General features: G+C 40.2%; 1 protein-coding gene across 2 annotated transcripts in view; it reads right to left on the bottom strand.

The window, feature by feature from the left end:
* The window catches only part of KIAA1328 (KIAA1328 ortholog), a 170,940-nt gene that overhangs the window by 100,251 nt on the left and 53,119 nt on the right, over positions 1-17,570 (bottom strand). For both annotated transcript variants that reach the window (XM_068666711.1, XM_068666712.1), the window contains one exon: positions 3,333-3,460. In XM_068666711.1, coding sequence (XP_068522812.1) covers positions 3,333-3,460 — 128 coding nt within the window. The remainder of the gene's footprint in view (positions 1-3,332; positions 3,461-17,570) is intronic.

Consider the following 17,570-nt stretch of genomic DNA (forward strand, 5'->3'; position numbering starts at 1 on the left):
GTCTTAAATCATCTCACCACCATTTTCCCCACATTTTTATGTCACTACCACCTCCTTTAAATTTCGAGGGCTAGCTTTTCTTATAAAGAAGCAGTATCAGGTAAGACAAAAACGTGACTTCGGAATTATTGTTACCGTTATGTGATGCTAAAACAGACAAAAATAAAAGCTAACACCAAAGTAGCTGCATTAGTTCAGTCCAGCTGAGAACCAGGGCTGCATTTCAGCTACGTGTGCACAGCTACTGCAGTCGCTTCTCTCCTGCACAACCCCACCTTTCTGCAACAATGCCATGGCAGTTCGCTAACACTGCAGTTCTCTTGACCTGTTAATTGTCTTATTCTAACAAGAAGCCCCTGCATTTAGACACCAAGAGGAGATGCTTTCAAATTCCTGTCTAAGCTCAGAGGGAAGGGGAGATCATGGTCAGCATTAATGTACAGCAAGAATGAGGGAGACAGATAGACAAAAAAGCAAGTGATGTCAAGATACAAGTGTAGCATTAGGAATTAATCAAAACAAACAAGTAGGAAAAAAAAAAAAAAAGGGAAAAATTAACAGAAACGAGAAAGAACAGCTCCTAACAGGGATAACAAAGCCATGCTTTGGTACAGACTGTAACTGTGCAGTCCAGTCTTTCTGAAAAACACAGGAAAAATCAGAGCGACATCTTATGCTGCAGCACAGATGCCCCTGTAACGTCAGCGGGCACCTGAATTGGGTGATTACCTCATCTAGAGGGTTCAAAGAAGTGAAAACTAGGTAGCAAGCTAGTATCTACTGATTTAAAGCCAGACAGCCAGAATTTCCTTCTCCTAGTCGAAGCAAACAATAGAGAAAATTCCCCATGGTCAAGGATTCATACAAAAGTCAGAAGACTTCCCTTTGCCTAGTACCAGAACCAGATGACTTTTTTCACACTCCACCTTAAAATTACTACAAGGGAGACTGTAGAATCTTCAGCAGGGCAGAAAGCAGGAATAAGGAGCACTCGGAGCATGAGGAAAGGTTTTGGCTTTGTCTTCCCCCCCAGTTCTTACCTCCCAAGAAACCCTCCATGCTGTGCTCCTCTGCGACATTACCTAATGAGTCAGGACACCAAAATGCAAGCCCTAGGCTTGGCTGAACTGCTGTATTAAGACAACACCCAAAAGGAACAAAATAAGAGACCAACAATGACCCTAGGAGTTCACAGTTCTGTTATTAAGACAAGTGACAAAAGGGCACAGCAAAAGAGGTGTGTGAAAATAACACGATGGTCCAAAAAGCAACCCAGCAATTTTCCTTTGTTTTTGATAGCTGTGGCATGGAAGAGTGTGGTATGGAAAGAACTGAAGCACTGAGGCAGTCCTGCAAATCTCTCCACAGTTTGAGCTTTAAGGAGAAACCTAGCATGAAGGGATTGTTTGGAAGGAAAAAAGGTAACAAATTATAAAGCCAAATGCATTCAAGAAATAAACAGCTCCATGATCACCAGGATTACATAGAAGAGAAAACTGAAGAGGAAAGCTAGGAACATTACAAAGATTTTGCAAATTATGAGACAGACCAGCTGAAACGTGCTTTGACAGTTTTTATCTATGCCTACAAAGCTTTGTACAGGGCAAGAAGGCTAGGGCAATTTCAGACCTGCTAGGCTGGAGCTGTACACTAGGTACTGTAAATAAAATGTCAAGACAAACCTAGATATAATATCTGAATTTGCATTTGTGGACAAAAGTGCCTGTAAGTATAAAGAAATAATGGGATCAAAGATAAGCTTGATAGAACTTGCACATGAAGTCAGTAAACAAGTTCAGAGAAGTCTCTGTATGTACACTGACAGAGTGCTTAGGAAGACAGAAGAACAAGAGATGAACATGGATTGCTGTAGCTCAGGTGCTAATTTGACAGTTAATAGGCTCAGTGCTTCCTATTATCTATATCTCTGTATTAGAATTGTAGATGGAATTAGACCGCATGCCTTTACAATCATGTATTTAAAGGTGAAATGCTAAAGGTGAAAGATTTCAAGCACAACTCAACGTCAGGGAAGTAACAGCATCATCCCAAACTCAGCTGTCACAGTTCTGCTGGACTGCGTGGGCTCCTTTAGACTGTTTTCCACCAAGAACCCCAGCAGGCTGCATATCACAGGCAAGAACACAGGCATCATCCATTCGCAGAGAAAACAAAAGGTTCTTGCTTTGAACTCAAGCCATCACAAAATGGATGGCAGATAAAAATATAAAAGAATAGAAATGAAATGTTTATAAAGCTAAAAGCTTGACAAACTGCAACATATATTTAAAAAAAAAAAAAAAAAAGCATAATAACCTGTTCCTACTGCCAGTGAAGTCAGTACTGCTACCTACTTCTTGAATAGAATTAAAAGAGCAGCCCTGACTTCACGGGCTTCTGAGAAGTAGGATCCATCTGTACAGTTCTGTTAGCAGAGTCCAGAGTCAGGCCACCTCCTGGATACTCTGCACTGATGACTTTACCTCTAGACATACTAGAAGTCTTAAACAATCATCAGCAAAAGATCTAGAGCACAACCTGTTAAAAAAGGCATGGTCTTTTTTTTTTAATTATTTTTATTTTTAAGGTATGACAGCCTCTGAATGGAGACTTACTGATGGAAACTACTGAAAGAGAATAGTAGGTAAAGACATTAGGTAGAGCACTTGCATAAATTGCCTTAATTTTCAGGGTATCATCTGCTATCAGCAGGGATACAAATCAAGTACGTAGTTATCAGAAAAAAATCTCAGCAACCATGTCTTCAGGTCTTTCTGCATATACATCTGAGAACCATTTTACCACTTAATTTAACACATTGTATCTCTAGTCAATGTTTTCTGTTTTTAAACAGCATAAATAATTATGGGTCTTCTATAAACAGCTCAAATCAGATGGGCTGCCTTACAGACTTGAGAAAGCTCTTATTGACCAAACACATCATCTGTAATCTCCTTTTCAGTCATCAAAAGCCACAGTGAAAATTTGAAAGGCTGCATCTATAGTGACTGTAATTATTTCACTGTTTAAGAAACAGAAGGACAGAAAACAGACGAGCATCTTATCTTTTTGCTTAGCAAAAGCATGGGTTCCTATGGTTCCTACTGCACTACAACATGGTCAATTAACTTCACCCATTTTATTGATCCAAAACTTGCTTTTTTGTTTTTGTTTTCCTGTAATCCACACATTAAGGGAAGGTCATGGGACACCAATCGTTAAGTAGTTGCCAACATTGTAAAATACAAGACAATGTGCTCAAGTTACAGTTCTAGAAGAGAGAAGATGTTTTGGAGATGTCATTAAAAAAGAAGATGGAAAAAAGAGCTTACCTGCTGCTCCTTTTCCTTGGCACCGCTGAGTTGAGAGAGGGAGAGCGTTAGTTTTTCCTGTTGCTCAGCTAGGTACTTCTGATAAAGGCTCAAAAGTTCCTGGCATTCTCTGTACTGTTGCTGGAGAGGTGAGACATCAGAAGTTAAGGAAAAAATACTGTTTCATGAATAGTTAGAGTCAAATACATACCAACTTACTCTGTGTAAATCCGATTTAGATCCATAACAGTTCAATTTAAAAACAGATACCATGTGTTTGAGTACTGCCTAATGATGATAAATCTGTCTAGAGATGAATGTTCAAGTACAACCTTCTTTCTATTCAGAGAGTGGAAAAAGAAGAATTGCACCAAATTCTTTTATCATTGGAAAAGGGACAGCAGCAGGAGGCAGGTGATGACATTGTTTCAGTTGGAACAATTACAGCCCTCTGATTTGTATTCAGCAAAGCCAGACACTACCAATGTTTATTTATAAATAAATAAATAGCCAGCCAAGTAAGTAAATAGTCCATTTTTAAGCAGAGGCATGGATTCACAAGCCCACATACCCAAATCCAATCTCTTTGCTTGAGCACTGACGGCTCAAAAACCCACAGCCACAGATGCAGCGCTACAGGCCTTTTAGAGACCAGCAATGATTTTTGGACAGTAATCTGGAGAAGCAGCAACTGTGGTGTTTGCAAGGATATTAGCAAGCAACAGTGTCCTGCCTTGCTTGCAGCATTGAAATTCCAACAGGAGATAAATCTGCTCTTCACCTGTCATTGTGTAATTCCCTCCCTTGCTCATGTAGCATGGTAAACCATTTATGCTCCCCCTTCTCCCCCCTCGCTTTTAATTATGCATGCAGATGGGATAAGGGCTCGCTGTCCAAAGAGATTACTCTGAATAAATACTTTAATAACAAGTCACCGCAATTAAGGTAGGGAACAAAAACTTCTTCAATCTATAAAATGGTGTTGAGTTACAGATTTCCTTAACATTTTTATGATCTAATCATTGCTTCTGGGCAAATTCATGTTGCAATCATTTTTGCCAATCATGGCTGCATAAATAACTCACTGCTTTGTTATTCCCTGTTATGACCCTTTTTTTTTTTCCCTTCTTCTTGTTCTTTTGGGGGAAGGGGGAACTTGCCAGGTTTTCTTTTTGTTTGTTTTGCTTTGTTTTAAATGAAAGGCTACACAGAGAATGAGCAAAACCTTTTAGGAAGGAAGGAATGGGAGGTTATTAAAGCCCAGTGTTTAAATCAATCAGGAGAGCTCCTAGTCCACCTTTGCTCAGCACCTGGAAATACAGGAGGATACAAACAATGGTCTAAACAAGCTAATTGCTTTCCAGAGTCAGCCTGCCTGAAGCCTGGGCTGTTTTACATTTCAGTTCATTTCGTCAGAGAGCACCAAAAGGCTGAAGTGATTTGTGGTGGTCTCAGGAGTCTCTGCCAGCTATGATGTATATAAAAGGAATTTTTTATTCCGGTTGTAACCATAGGCAGTAATGTTTATAGTAGGTGAACATATTAGCCTGGACGCAGGGCATGAATTTTACTCTAGAAAAAGCCAGTTCATTTATACTGCCTAAGAGTTAAATGTCGGTATTTGAAGACAAATTATAGGGAAATTCATTTAAACCCATGTTATGTGGCAGAATATAAAAACAGACAGTCCTATCTTTATCAGTTTTTTACAGCCCTCTTAATTCACTTTGCTTCCAGCAGCCCCTTCCCCACCAAACAGATTTCACCCTCTTCTCCCTCCAGCTAGCACACTGCTGGCACGCAAAACGAGTACCCAAAACGGCCCCGGGGTCACGAGTGATGGCTGTGCACCCACTCGCGCTCTTACCATAATGTTGGTACCAGCCATGTCTGGAAGCCAGACACAAGAGTGCCCTCACAGTAGCACATACATACGTGGTGCACGGGTACCACGAGAGATGCCCAAATCGTGTTTTACAGACTGCAGAGCTCCTGCTGTGCACATGATGCTGCAACCTCTTACTTGCAGCTGCCAAATTTATTTAAACTATAGCTTACAAATACGACATGCAAAATTGGTGTTAGGAAAGCAAATACTAATTGCCCAAGAGCCGGTTATGGGATAACAAGTAGGAAGGGCAATAGTTAATGTGAGCCTGAATGGCAGCTGAGATACTTGTGAAATTCTTCGAAGATTCCATCAGCAATGTAACTATGGTTAAAACTTCCTGTATTAGAAGATTAAAATCTCATTCATTCAGACAATGACTCTGCATTAAGCAACATATTGTTACAGCCACCATAGTCCAAAGCCCTGCTTTGCTCATTAAGTAAGTAAACATCAAGCTTCAAATAGGGAAGAAAAAAAAAGAAAAGAAAAAACTGTTCTTTTGTTGCAGGCACATGTATAATAGCTCTAACTACGATAATTCTCCATAATGTGCTGGTACATTTACTGCAGAATACTTTCTTAAAAAAAGCTTTAATATTAGATCTTACTCTTCCGTTCTATTGAATTTTTGCTAAAAGCAGCAAGACGATCTCTTTCTTTTTTTCTCCCCTACAAATTAGCCAGGCAATAAACAACAAACACTGCCACAAAAATATTTAAGTCCTTCCGATACAATGGGGGCACATATGTTCAATGGGAATGTGCTCTCCAAACAAATACATAGGTAATGACAAATATTTTTAAGATCTTTATAAGAAAGAAACAGGAACTGCTATAAGAGTGAAAAAAATCTACAACTAGTCCTGCAGATTTGCATTCCACAGAAAACTGTGTGTGCCTAAATGCTCACAGATATTTCTTTATCCATTTAGGAGCACAAATATTGGATTTACAAGATGTTTGTTACCTGAGAGAAGTGGTACTTGGCATTTCAGTAAACTGTAGTTTTATATCCAAGAAATATGCATTTGAACATATCCCAGTAATACACTTCACGCAGTTTGTTAATAAAGTATTTAGGTTGTTCACGGAGGGTGGGAAGGACAAGACAAAGAAAATCAACTTCTGAAATGCAAAGGTTAAGATTTCAACACTACATTTACATGTCATACTGCAAGGACTATATGTTTTACAGAATAAATTAGTTAATTTCATCGCTGAATGCAAGTCATAGAATTAAGAGTTCATTTATGGCTCTTAAGAGATAATATCCTCAGTGGAGATGGAGTTGGCTTTGCGAAGAGGGACCACTGCATGCAGCAGTGGCACGCTTACAGAGGCCAGGAACAGATTTCCAGGGAGAGGAACGTTAGGCAGGGAACAAAGAGCTTCTTATGGGTGAGGCTTCAGAAGAAGGCACAGCCAACCTAATGCTCGGCTGCTGCCAGGGACACACTTCTGCTCACCCCCAGGAGTCTCACCCCTCCATCTGCACCAGCTCTGCAGCTCTCCCAAGCCCCCCGCTTATCCTGAGGGCTTAGCAAACCAAACCAGCAAATCAAAGGGTCAGCTAAGCACAGGAGCTGGCACGAAGCAGGCAGAGGAAAGGTGCAGCTGGAAGAGGGGCCACTCTTCCAGCAGCAGCACCCTGCCTGGTACAGTCCCTCCACCTTGCAAACTCTCAGTCCTACTCTCCAGCTCAACTCCTAAGCCTCAGGCTTTTATGTCTGCTAAGACCATACCAACTGTGCCCAGCTTAATCCCTGCTGAAATATTTTTAGCCTGCTCACAAGCTGAAGCAGGATAGCCAGATCCTTGCTTCCCCAGAATTTGGAGGAAAAAAAAGAGGTGGAAAAAAGTACTAGCCACAAGCATACCTGCTGACCTCCTGTAGCATTCCCAGTAGTGTTCCCACTGCTGCCCTGACTGTAAGCAAAGCTCACCTTAAAAGCCAAAACATTTTGGTTTAGAGCAACCAGCAACCTTCTAGAAAGCTATTGAGTTCTCCACATCAACTTCCACATCTTTGTGTGCACAATGTCCTCTTGTCAGCCACTCAGATACCCACTGGCCTGCCCATCTAGAACAGAGGCTTCCAGATGTAGCCAGCACCAGCCACTCTGCAAGGGTGAGCTCTTTGCTGAAGTTCTGTCTTTCCCAAATCACTTCTTGTAAGAAAGACAGACAAAAACAAACAGGGTATTTTTTAAGAGAGATGTTTTAGCCTGTATCATTTCAGAAGTGCTTGGTTTTACCTCCCTTTATTTTAAGGGAAGAAAAACATTTAAGCAGCCTCCAATCACAGGAATTTGGGGTTGGAAAAGGTTTTCTAGAAGCTATTACCATACGAGGAGTGCGCTACTACTGAGATTTTTTGGCAATCAAACCAGTAACAAAGGCTCCGTTGTGTTTTCAGTGCGTGAGAACTCCTCGCCTAGTGACTCACTCCTCAATGGTTTGTCACGAGCAGTTTTGGGAAAGGCATAAGCTCTCGCGTTTGCATTTTACACCTGGAGAAACTGTGGCACGGGGAGTCTTTGGGCACATCTGCGCACACAGGTGCAGCCCAGCAGTCCCACGCTCCACACGCCAGCTCCAGCACAGAAGTCTTGTAGCTGTAGGGTAAGTCACGCAGCCCAGGCGCAGCACTAACAGCCCGGATCCACCCTGCAGCTGATTAGCTTAGAGTGCAAGACTGTCTACATCCACCCATGCGGACACATCCTAGGAGGCTTCCCAAGCATCAAACAAGCTGCTGAGGGATGACAGGTTCCTGTAGTCCCTGACTCGGACCATCCTTTCATTCTGATCCATGTCCAGAAGAGAACACAACAGCCACATCTCCATCTTCAGCAGCAGGATGCTCCAGTCCCACCAGCCCCTACATCCAACAGAAGATACTCGAGAGACTAAGAGCTAGTACAGAAACATGCAAAGACAGATAGAGCAAGCAAAGGAAGAGAAAAGTCAAACAGGCACAAGTTTAAATTTAAGTAAGTCAGCAATAACTTACACTTTGCAGTAGAGATACAAGAAACCTTCAGGGATATAATTTCAGCACGTGATGAAGAAAGCTTTTTGACATCTGCAATCATGATCTAGTAAATACAAAATACTTTTTTTTTTTTAATCCTTGCTTAAGGACACGTCTCTAGAAAGCTGACTAGTTATCATCATATTGGCAGTTTCAGCAAAGACCAAACTCCCTTCACTGCCTCAAGTAGTCCCTTGTAGACAAAGGCTGAGAAAAAAATAGAGCGACAAGGAGAAGCTGAGAAGTACCAGCACCACCGGCTCAAGGCTGCTGAAGCCAGACTGGACACTGAAAGAGGGTTTAAGTCCCCAGAGAACAGTCTATTCAGATAGCTGCGGGCAGACCCGAGCTTGCCCTCTTGCTCTCCAACTAGGTGTGTGTAAGCCAGCCCTATTCGAGAAGTTGTGCAGCCACAACAGCACAGCATCTAGCACATCGTGCTTAAACCAGTTCACCGTGCTTTGATGTTTTGTTTTACATTTGGCTGCAACTACACCATTTCCATAGCACAACTGGACTGTGCCCAGCAAATTGAACATCAAAGCAAGCTCACATCCACTGAATAGACATGCTTCTGTGTCTACAGTTTTAGCACCCTGTAAGACTATGACATCCTCTTGCACTGTTACTCATAGTCCAATAATGTCTTAGAAAATGCCACCGACAGCTCGATCTGCACTTAAACACTTACGATACAAGGGTTTGCACAGAGTCTGCAGAACCCCGAAGGGCCTCGACAGCCTCGTGGCAAACTCCGCTACAAGTGTGCTCAGTCTGAAGAGAGCCCACATTTTTCCATGCATCACCCAAGCATATATTTTTTCAGTATTTTGACAAGAGGCAATGAGGTTTATTTTCTACCTTAAAATTTTGCATATCAATAGGAGAAAGATACCATGCCTTTTGGGAAAGAAGCAATATGTATGCCATTCTGATTTCCACCTGCAGGCTCTCTCTTCTTGCTAACCAAAGAAAGGATTAAAATAATGCCGCTTCAACTACTTACATATGAAAAGTCATATGAATAAAAATAAACTGCTGGTATTAATAAATTAACATCTAAAAGGAACACTTTAAAATATAAACTAAGATATTCTAAGCTCTTTCCTTTCGCATTAAACAATTACATACTTCATTGGAAGCTGACCCACATTTAATTTTAATATACAACTTGCATTCAATATACAGACAGTCCTGCATTTTGACAATCTCAGAAAAGCAACAAGCCTGCATTTCAGAAATCAAACTGTCCAGGCAGAGATCAAAGTCAACCTCAACACCTTTCTTCTACCTTTAAAATTAAGAGAAATTAAAGTAAGTAGCTTGAACCTATGTGAATCATTGTTCTGAGAAAGGGTAAAGACTGGTAACTTCTATGAAGGTTTATTATCTAAACTCTAAAGATGCTGCAAAGACTGAAGGTAATAAAATGTTTTATGAACAACTTCACTTCGCTCGTTCTTATATAACTGAGTTTATGTGGACTCTTTGGCACGATGATGCTAAGAACCTGTAGGGAACTTTCTGCACAGCCACTTGTATTAAAAGAAATCATCTGGTGCAGGTCTGAACCTTATGAGCCTTCAATTCAAAACACAACCTTCTTCTGATTCAAAATCCTCGGGAAGCACATTTCTGAGAACACTATAAAAAAGCAAGTCACATGCAATAAGATAGAGTGATCTCCAATCTGGAGTCCAACAGTTACATTTTAATTTACAGTTGAATATTTTAATATTGTTATCCAGTCAGTAAATTAACTCAAGATGCGAGAATAAAAAAGGGAAGATGCATAGGGAGAAAGGTCAGAAGGTCCACAAAAGTTAAGAACTTCACTTCTGTTTGAAGCATCAGCATTATGTTGTTGAATGCTACAGCTCTCGTATCAAGGAATTGCTTAATACATTCCCATTCTGTTAGAAGGTAAATTAAATTTACATTCTTTGGGAATATGGTATTGTAATTAGTTCATGACTTGATTACACTTTGAAGTGAGCCAAGCCTGCATATGGTGCATACAAATTAGTTAAGTTATGGTTACCTACCTTAAGGAAAGCTAGAGAGTTCAGCACAAAGTTAGAGAAAAAGCCTCAGCAGTCATTTGAAGCTTTCAGGAAGCATATGTGAAACATCACATTCAAATCTATTCTCTGGGCTTACTGATACCAGGTGAGAACAGAAATAATAAAAATACAGTTTCCTGAACAGCTGAATGAGTTGTTTTCAAGAAATAGCCGTTCCATTTCCACCCATACCACCTGTAGGACAACTGTTAAACTGTTAAAATTGATCCTAAAAAAAATGCAATTGAAGATACTAGAATTTCTACCCTGGTTAATCACCAGTATGATTTATTCATAATACTTGCTTTTTTTTTTTTCTTTTTAAATTTCTTTTATAGACATCCTGAGTTTTATATCATCTACCAAGATGCTCTGTTCCACCCAGATGATGAAATTCCCAAGTTGACTTTAAAAATACTGAAAAATATTGAGAAGCACAATATACATGCACTGCATCTAAAAACTGGCCAAACAAAAAGATAACCAGTATGATTTAAAGAGAGCAAGGAGAGCATTTAAACCTAGAACTAATTCCCAACATTGCATATGAAGTCAGAGAAATCTGTATCATATTTTGAAAATGCAAGAGCAGTTCGGGGTAAAAGATTTGATCCTATGTATTATAAATCCTTCCCACAGGATATGCCAATCACCCTGGACAGCTTATCTGCCATGTTCTCTGGTTCAAAGGTGGGTAAGGACAAAAATATCACACGCCATCATATGCCAGCAGATGTGCCTGGATCAATAAATGCAAATACCATCTCAGGGCTTGCACTTTCCATTCCAAGTGGAAAACACGGCTCCAGTCTTATCTTCATTAATACAAACAAAAGGATACTTACAGGCAAAGAAAAAAAGAAAATAAAGGTTTATTGCACAGCCCAGCTGTGCTAACGAGTTTCTTCTAATGAAAAGAAAGGAAGAATACAGCACACACAGAGCAAGTTGGGCCACTACTCACACCAGTAAAAATGTTTTCACAATAATGAACACAAGGAATCTGAAAACAGAAGAAAACTAAGAACCCGAATACACAAAATACTGACCGCACAGATCATAACCACCTCCTGGTCCTGCCACGGGCCATAAAAAAACCTACTTGTGGCTTAACAATTGCAATGGCCAGAGATTCTCCACACTGGCAAGAGCTTTCTCAGAACATATCTGCTCCTTTTAGGGGAGCTTTGCCAGTGTCAATAGCAACTTTCAGAATTTCAAGATTTCTTTTGGCAGTTGCTTAAATGGCACAGCTACCCTGCCTCTTCCACTGGAAACTGTTAGGGAACTTGCTACTTATGCATTTGTGTATCAGCCAGTAATGATTTTTATTTTTTTTTTTGGGGGGGTGGAGGGGAAGGAGCCTGGAGATTCAGCCATATACAATTTCTCTGCAGAAGCACCTGAGAACACAACCACACATTTCATTGTAAACAACAGAAAATAATCTCAACCTGCATGGTGTCAGAAGGCAAAGCCAAAAAAGCAGGTATTGCACCTATCACCATCCACACAAAAAGAGTGCTATTTTTTCCTTTTACATATTTAGAGCACAAAATTAAACAAATAAAAGGAACACTGCGTAATTTAGCTTTCATTTTCTATCAAATTGCTCATAATTGTAACCATAAAATGATAATATTCTACCATATGTGCATCTGCAAAGCCCACAAAAGCACTGGTCAGCCCCTGCAAGACGAAAAATGAGCCTGTCGCTCCACCTAGTGACCCTCTTGGATATCACAGCCCGCTGAACTAAACTTGCACGGAGAGCTTGTCAAATTTGGAGGTTTATTTTCTTACATAGAGGGATCTAACACATCGTCTTGAAACGTGGACATCCACCATGCAATCCTCCCCAAATGACACTCTCCTCTATCCATGCAGTCAGCCGCAGCTTTACATGAAGCACCTATCACTGGAAATAACTTGCTGTTTCACTTTTACAGGCCTTTGTGAGAATTCCCAATCTTTCACAGTAGCCACCGTTCCTGTTTACACAAAGCCATTTGTCATATCAACGCTAGCTGATATTAAAACAGCCGTGTTCTTTGCTCCAATTTGACAACAGAGCTCCCGGCAGAAGCCCGAGGAGAGATAAGGTGCTTTTAGACTATGTGGGAATTGAAGTATGTGAGAAAGGATGCTCAGCCTGTTATGTTTAGACACAGTAACAGGAGTTATTTAACAGGATAAATGCGAGCTCAGAGTCAGATGCATGGAGAAAAGGGGTTGGAGAGGCAAAAGAGAAATGGAATGTTAAACCTGAACTCACCAAAGGCAGAGCTACAGCACCTCCATCTCAATTAAAGAACATGCTTAGTAAATCAAAAAGGTGTCTGCTTTGCAGAGAATGAGAATGTAAGATCACAAAACATCGTCTCATTTTATAACGAAGGTAATCAGGTTTGGTCTTGGTTACTATCAGAACGGAGATCACCTGAGAATACACAGTGGTGTCTGTCTTGCTGCTTCTTTGCAGGAAACAATCAATCATCACTCTTAATTTTATATACTTGATGTCTCTCACTGAACCTTTTCCTTACGGCCCTCAAATGGGAATCATGTTGACAGAGAAAAGCAGGCTTCCCTTCAGCCAGGAGAGCAGCTCCCATTACTCCCAGAGCAAGAGATTTCTTGTTCAGGTCCTCTTGGAAAAGAAACCTGGCCATGATGGAGAATTCTTTTGTCTGCTGCTATCTCGCATGGTTGCCTCTCAGTATCTTACACAATCTGCATCAGGCTAGGATATTTCAACTTTCTTTCCCCCCCTCTTTAAAGCAGAATGTACTCAGACAGGAGCACATAGATATTAATCCAACTAGGTACAAATGGTACAAGTGGTGAGACAAAAATCTACAAACATCACTGAACCGAAATACAAAAAACAAATACCAGCAAGCCCAGAAAATCTTGTGCTTCTTACGAAACTGCCTTCAGCATTATAACTAGAACAGCGAGAATGTAAAAATCACATATCATTCTAGATAATTTTTCTATTAAAACTATTGCTATTTTGACAGTCTTTCTAACCTTGTTAGAGCACAATCTGTTTGCAGCACTGTTGATGAGAAAAATGCAACGCTCCTTTTCCTAAAAGGCCACTGAGGGCAAATAAAATTCCATACAAGCATTATAATGCTAATTTTAAAGGAGGTGTTCCAAAACCGCAAAAAAGCAAAGTACGTCATGTAAGAGTGCTGCAAAGATTTTCTTCTGCATCACGTGCTATGTGATACCTAACAATGACGACAACAGAATTACACCAAAGTTAGTCCTTTCTGGTAAAATCTGGCCTTAAACTTGCCAAGCTGAAAAGCACTGGTTTCACTGAACTGAAGCCAGCGAAGAAAAGATTTAATAACAGCCTCATTATAAGGTTCATTGTTGTAGGACTATTTAATATACAAGATTAACACATCTTATCTCCCACTTTCACTGAAACCTATTATACCCCTCATTAATACATGCACATTTCTACATCATTTACAGCTCTAAGGTCTCAAACAGTATTGTCTGAAACGGGGTGTGTTCTGCTGGTTTTGCGGGCAGTAGGCTCTTTTTCCACTAACAGTATTCTAAAATCAACCCCAACTCAAAACAGGAGATATGGTTAGGTGAACTAAACAGTGCTGTCTCAAATAGAAATAAATCAAGAGTCATTTGTCTGCCTACAGCCTGAATTTCATTTTGTGACTTAGTTTCTCATACCCAGACCAAAAGGTGACAAATCTACACTAAGTAAGACAGGAAACTTCCTCCTTCCCAATCTAGTGAATAATGATACTCTTTCCTCCTTACAATTCAACATTTAGTAGTAGTTAAAGTGAACCACAGCTCCTCAAATTAACAAGCATTTTGTACTTCTTCAGGTCTGGATCACTGGAATAGAAAAAGAAGGTATATCACGTAAAGAATGTAGCACTGTCCTGGATTAAACACAGAAAAATATTTGTACCTGCAAAATATACCAGGATAGACCAGCACAATGTGCCTTAATGCAGCTGGGGACATGTGAACAGATAGGAAAAAATAGACATTTTTTACATTCTCACTAGACTAAAAGGACCAGGTTGGTCCTTTTGTTTTGTTCCAGACTTGCTTTGAGCCAGATAAACACAGGGGCTCATCAAGGCACAAACACTCTTTCTATTGGAAGCATTTCAGGACAGAGCACATGCACTTGTCCAGCAACTAACTGAACAAACAGAGGATTCAGACACGAACAAGGTCTTCAGTACTTCTGTCTACCAGGTTCCAGAAAAACAAAAGGAGCTGATTTTTCAGTTTCTCTAAGCTGTGGGTCTACACTCTGCATGAAGCTGTAAACATTTAAAGTTTACTTGAACTCAGCTATACATGAGAATCCATCCAGTGCTATCAAACAGAGAGACACATTCTAACTCCAGTTCTGAATGACAAGCTTACAGACACTGGAAGACTCTCTGGGGCAACTGTTACAATTTGCTCCTCCTGTCCTTGTGCTTTGCCATGTGCTTGTGGCCACTATCAGAGCTAGAAAACTGAACTCAGTGGTTTGACCCAGTACAGCCACTTTATGTTCTTATTGTAATACAATTAGCAGGTAAAATATACTAAAACTTGTGCGTGTCCTTGTGTGTCCCTTCCACCTTGGGACATTCTGTGAAGTAGAGTGAAGATACCTCTTCTCCAACCATCTGAAGAGAGCTGCTACCACTTTTAAGTTGTTATATAACAGGTTAACCAAAACATGTGAAACAAAATATCAAAATAAGTTGGCTTTCTGAAGCCAACAAAAAAGATCTCCACATCAAGTGATTAATATTTATGCAAGAGGAAGAAAACAAATGACCTGGAATGATTTTACTGGGAGGCATCAGTAGGAAAGACAGTTTCCAGAAGCCAAATCTCTGATTTTCTCCTCTACTTGTGGAGACCAAAATGTTTAATCTGGCTGACCGGTTTTGTATTAGAAAAAAAGGGTGACAGTGATCCACTCACATTTTACTCATATGTAAACTTTTTGAAGTTTTACATGCCTTTGGGTTAAAAACAAGTTTCATGAAGCTCTAGATGTTCAGTCTGCTGTGGGGTGGGGAACCAAACCTGCTCAGCCTTATATCCGCACGCTTGCCACCACAGAAGAACAGCTGGCGTAATGGAGGCTTTCCTGGTTTCTTACACGGAGCATGCCAAGATGTGCAGCTGGATGTGTATCAGCCAAAGCATTCTAATATATTGGTGGGGAAAAGAGAGAACCCCTTCTCTGTAGCTATGGCTTCCCCCCCCCCTTTTACACTTCTCCACTGCTGTTAGAAGATCATTGGTAAGCATTAGCCTTTAGGACATCAGTGCTGGAAGCCCTTTTCTGTAGAAGATAAGAATGCCAACATCTAAATTCAGAAATGCTCATCAGAAGAAAAAAAAAAAAAAACAGCTGAAAAGATTTTGCATAAAGACAGCTACTGGCAGCAAGAAAATGATACTTTCAGATATCCTTCTCTGACTGGATTAATATTTGAGTAAGCAAATAGCTCTTTGGCAAATTCTTTAATTATTGGAATACAGACAGAATCACAGTCAGATGCCTCCATGCATACAGCCACACTCCATAAAAACAAAAATGGAAAATCTGTGATCCAGTGCATCTACAGATAATGCAGGGCTCACCACAGATGCTTGGAAGAGCTCAGTCAAGGCAGTTACTGAAAAGGCTTTCTTGTAAAATACATTCCCATGATTATAATAAATTTCTGAGCCATCAAACCAAAGACGTTAGAATGAAATGGGAAAAGAAAAAAAAAAAAAAGCTTAAGAAACATTAAAAGATCTTTTACATTAAGGGACTATAAAAATCAGAAAAATTACTGGTACCTTCCAGACCAACAGGTCAAAGTATGTATGTTTTTTGGTCAACAAATAGAAAAAGCAAATTAATGTATGTAATCATCTTGCAAGGGCCCTAAACTCAAAGTGATTGACTTTTAAGAAGAGTACCATAAGTAAAAAAAAAAAAAAATCTAGAGAATTACTTTCCTCACAGAAGTTCAAAACACAAGACAACCTTTTCTGCATCAGCAAGCTGGAATACAAGATCCTGCAGGTCTCAAGTGATACTTCTGTCAAGCCCCAGGCACAAACACAAGAACATCCAGCAAGATGTGCTCCTATTGATAAGCATTGGTGAGATCACAGAGGAGTGATTTTGCTCCTCAAGAATTAACTTTGGAAGTGCAGGAGTAATTTGGAAGCCAAGACTGCAGCAGAGATGCTCAGTACTTTCCCTTAATTTCAAGAGATAAGGAAAGGCCCATGACCTTTACATCTCAAATAGAAACCTCTTATGTTAATCCACCATGGTAGTACCTGAACAGCTTACAGGTATCAGTGACTGTCCTCACCCTTGCACGTTCACTTGATAATTGAGGAAACCCATCACAAAAGGGAAGCTGAAGCACAGAGAAGCTACGTGATTTTGGTAACTTATGAAGTCTGTGTAGCACAGGTAGGAGAATTCACGTGTGTTAGATCTCAGAGTGCTTCCACAACACCTTGTAATGCTGTTATTTCAGGATCATTTTCTGAACTGTTGCGCCCCCCAACGGCAATGTACCTTTGTGGTCAGATTCCCTAAGGGTCTGATCTCTAGCTTCACCAGGAAAAAAAAAAGGAACCTGTGTTTTCCTGGTAGGGAAGATTTTTGTATTTTTTTGGACTGTTTTCCAGTGAAAACAGAGACCTTTCATATATTCTTTCCCTTCCCCTTCCAAGGATTAAGGTGAGAAAGAACTGAAGCAAGATAGGGGCAAAAATTAAAGCAGTAACTGTACCATAACACATCTGCCTCTGAAGTGAGAGGGAACAGACAGCACCAAAACATCTTCAGATCTGACAGGTTGCTCTGCTACCGATCTGCACTAGCAGGTGAGACATGTCACTCCGTGACAAGTATCAGAAATAAAGGAGCTTAATGCAACTGCAAGTGTTTTAAATGATTTCTCTCTATCATGCAACAGGAGACGACAAGCAGTTCTAACAAAACATGTGGAGATTTTTCTCCCCAGAGCTGCAAAGCTTTAGAATTAGCACTTTGTGTGTGCCTGTTCTTTTAATGTCTGCATTTATTAAGGAGCAAAACAACCATGCATCTGAAATGCCAGAGAAATATGGATCCATAAATAATGCCACATTCCTATTCCTACCTAATCTAAATATTTATGTAGTAATTTGCCAGCAAAAGATGCAAACTATTCTTTAAATGTTACATTGTATTAAAGGTTAACCACACG

This window comes from Anas acuta, chromosome Z (assembly GCF_963932015.1).
Source record: "Anas acuta chromosome Z, bAnaAcu1.1, whole genome shotgun sequence".
NCBI classification, from domain to species: Eukaryota; Metazoa; Chordata; class Aves; order Anseriformes; family Anatidae; genus Anas; species Anas acuta.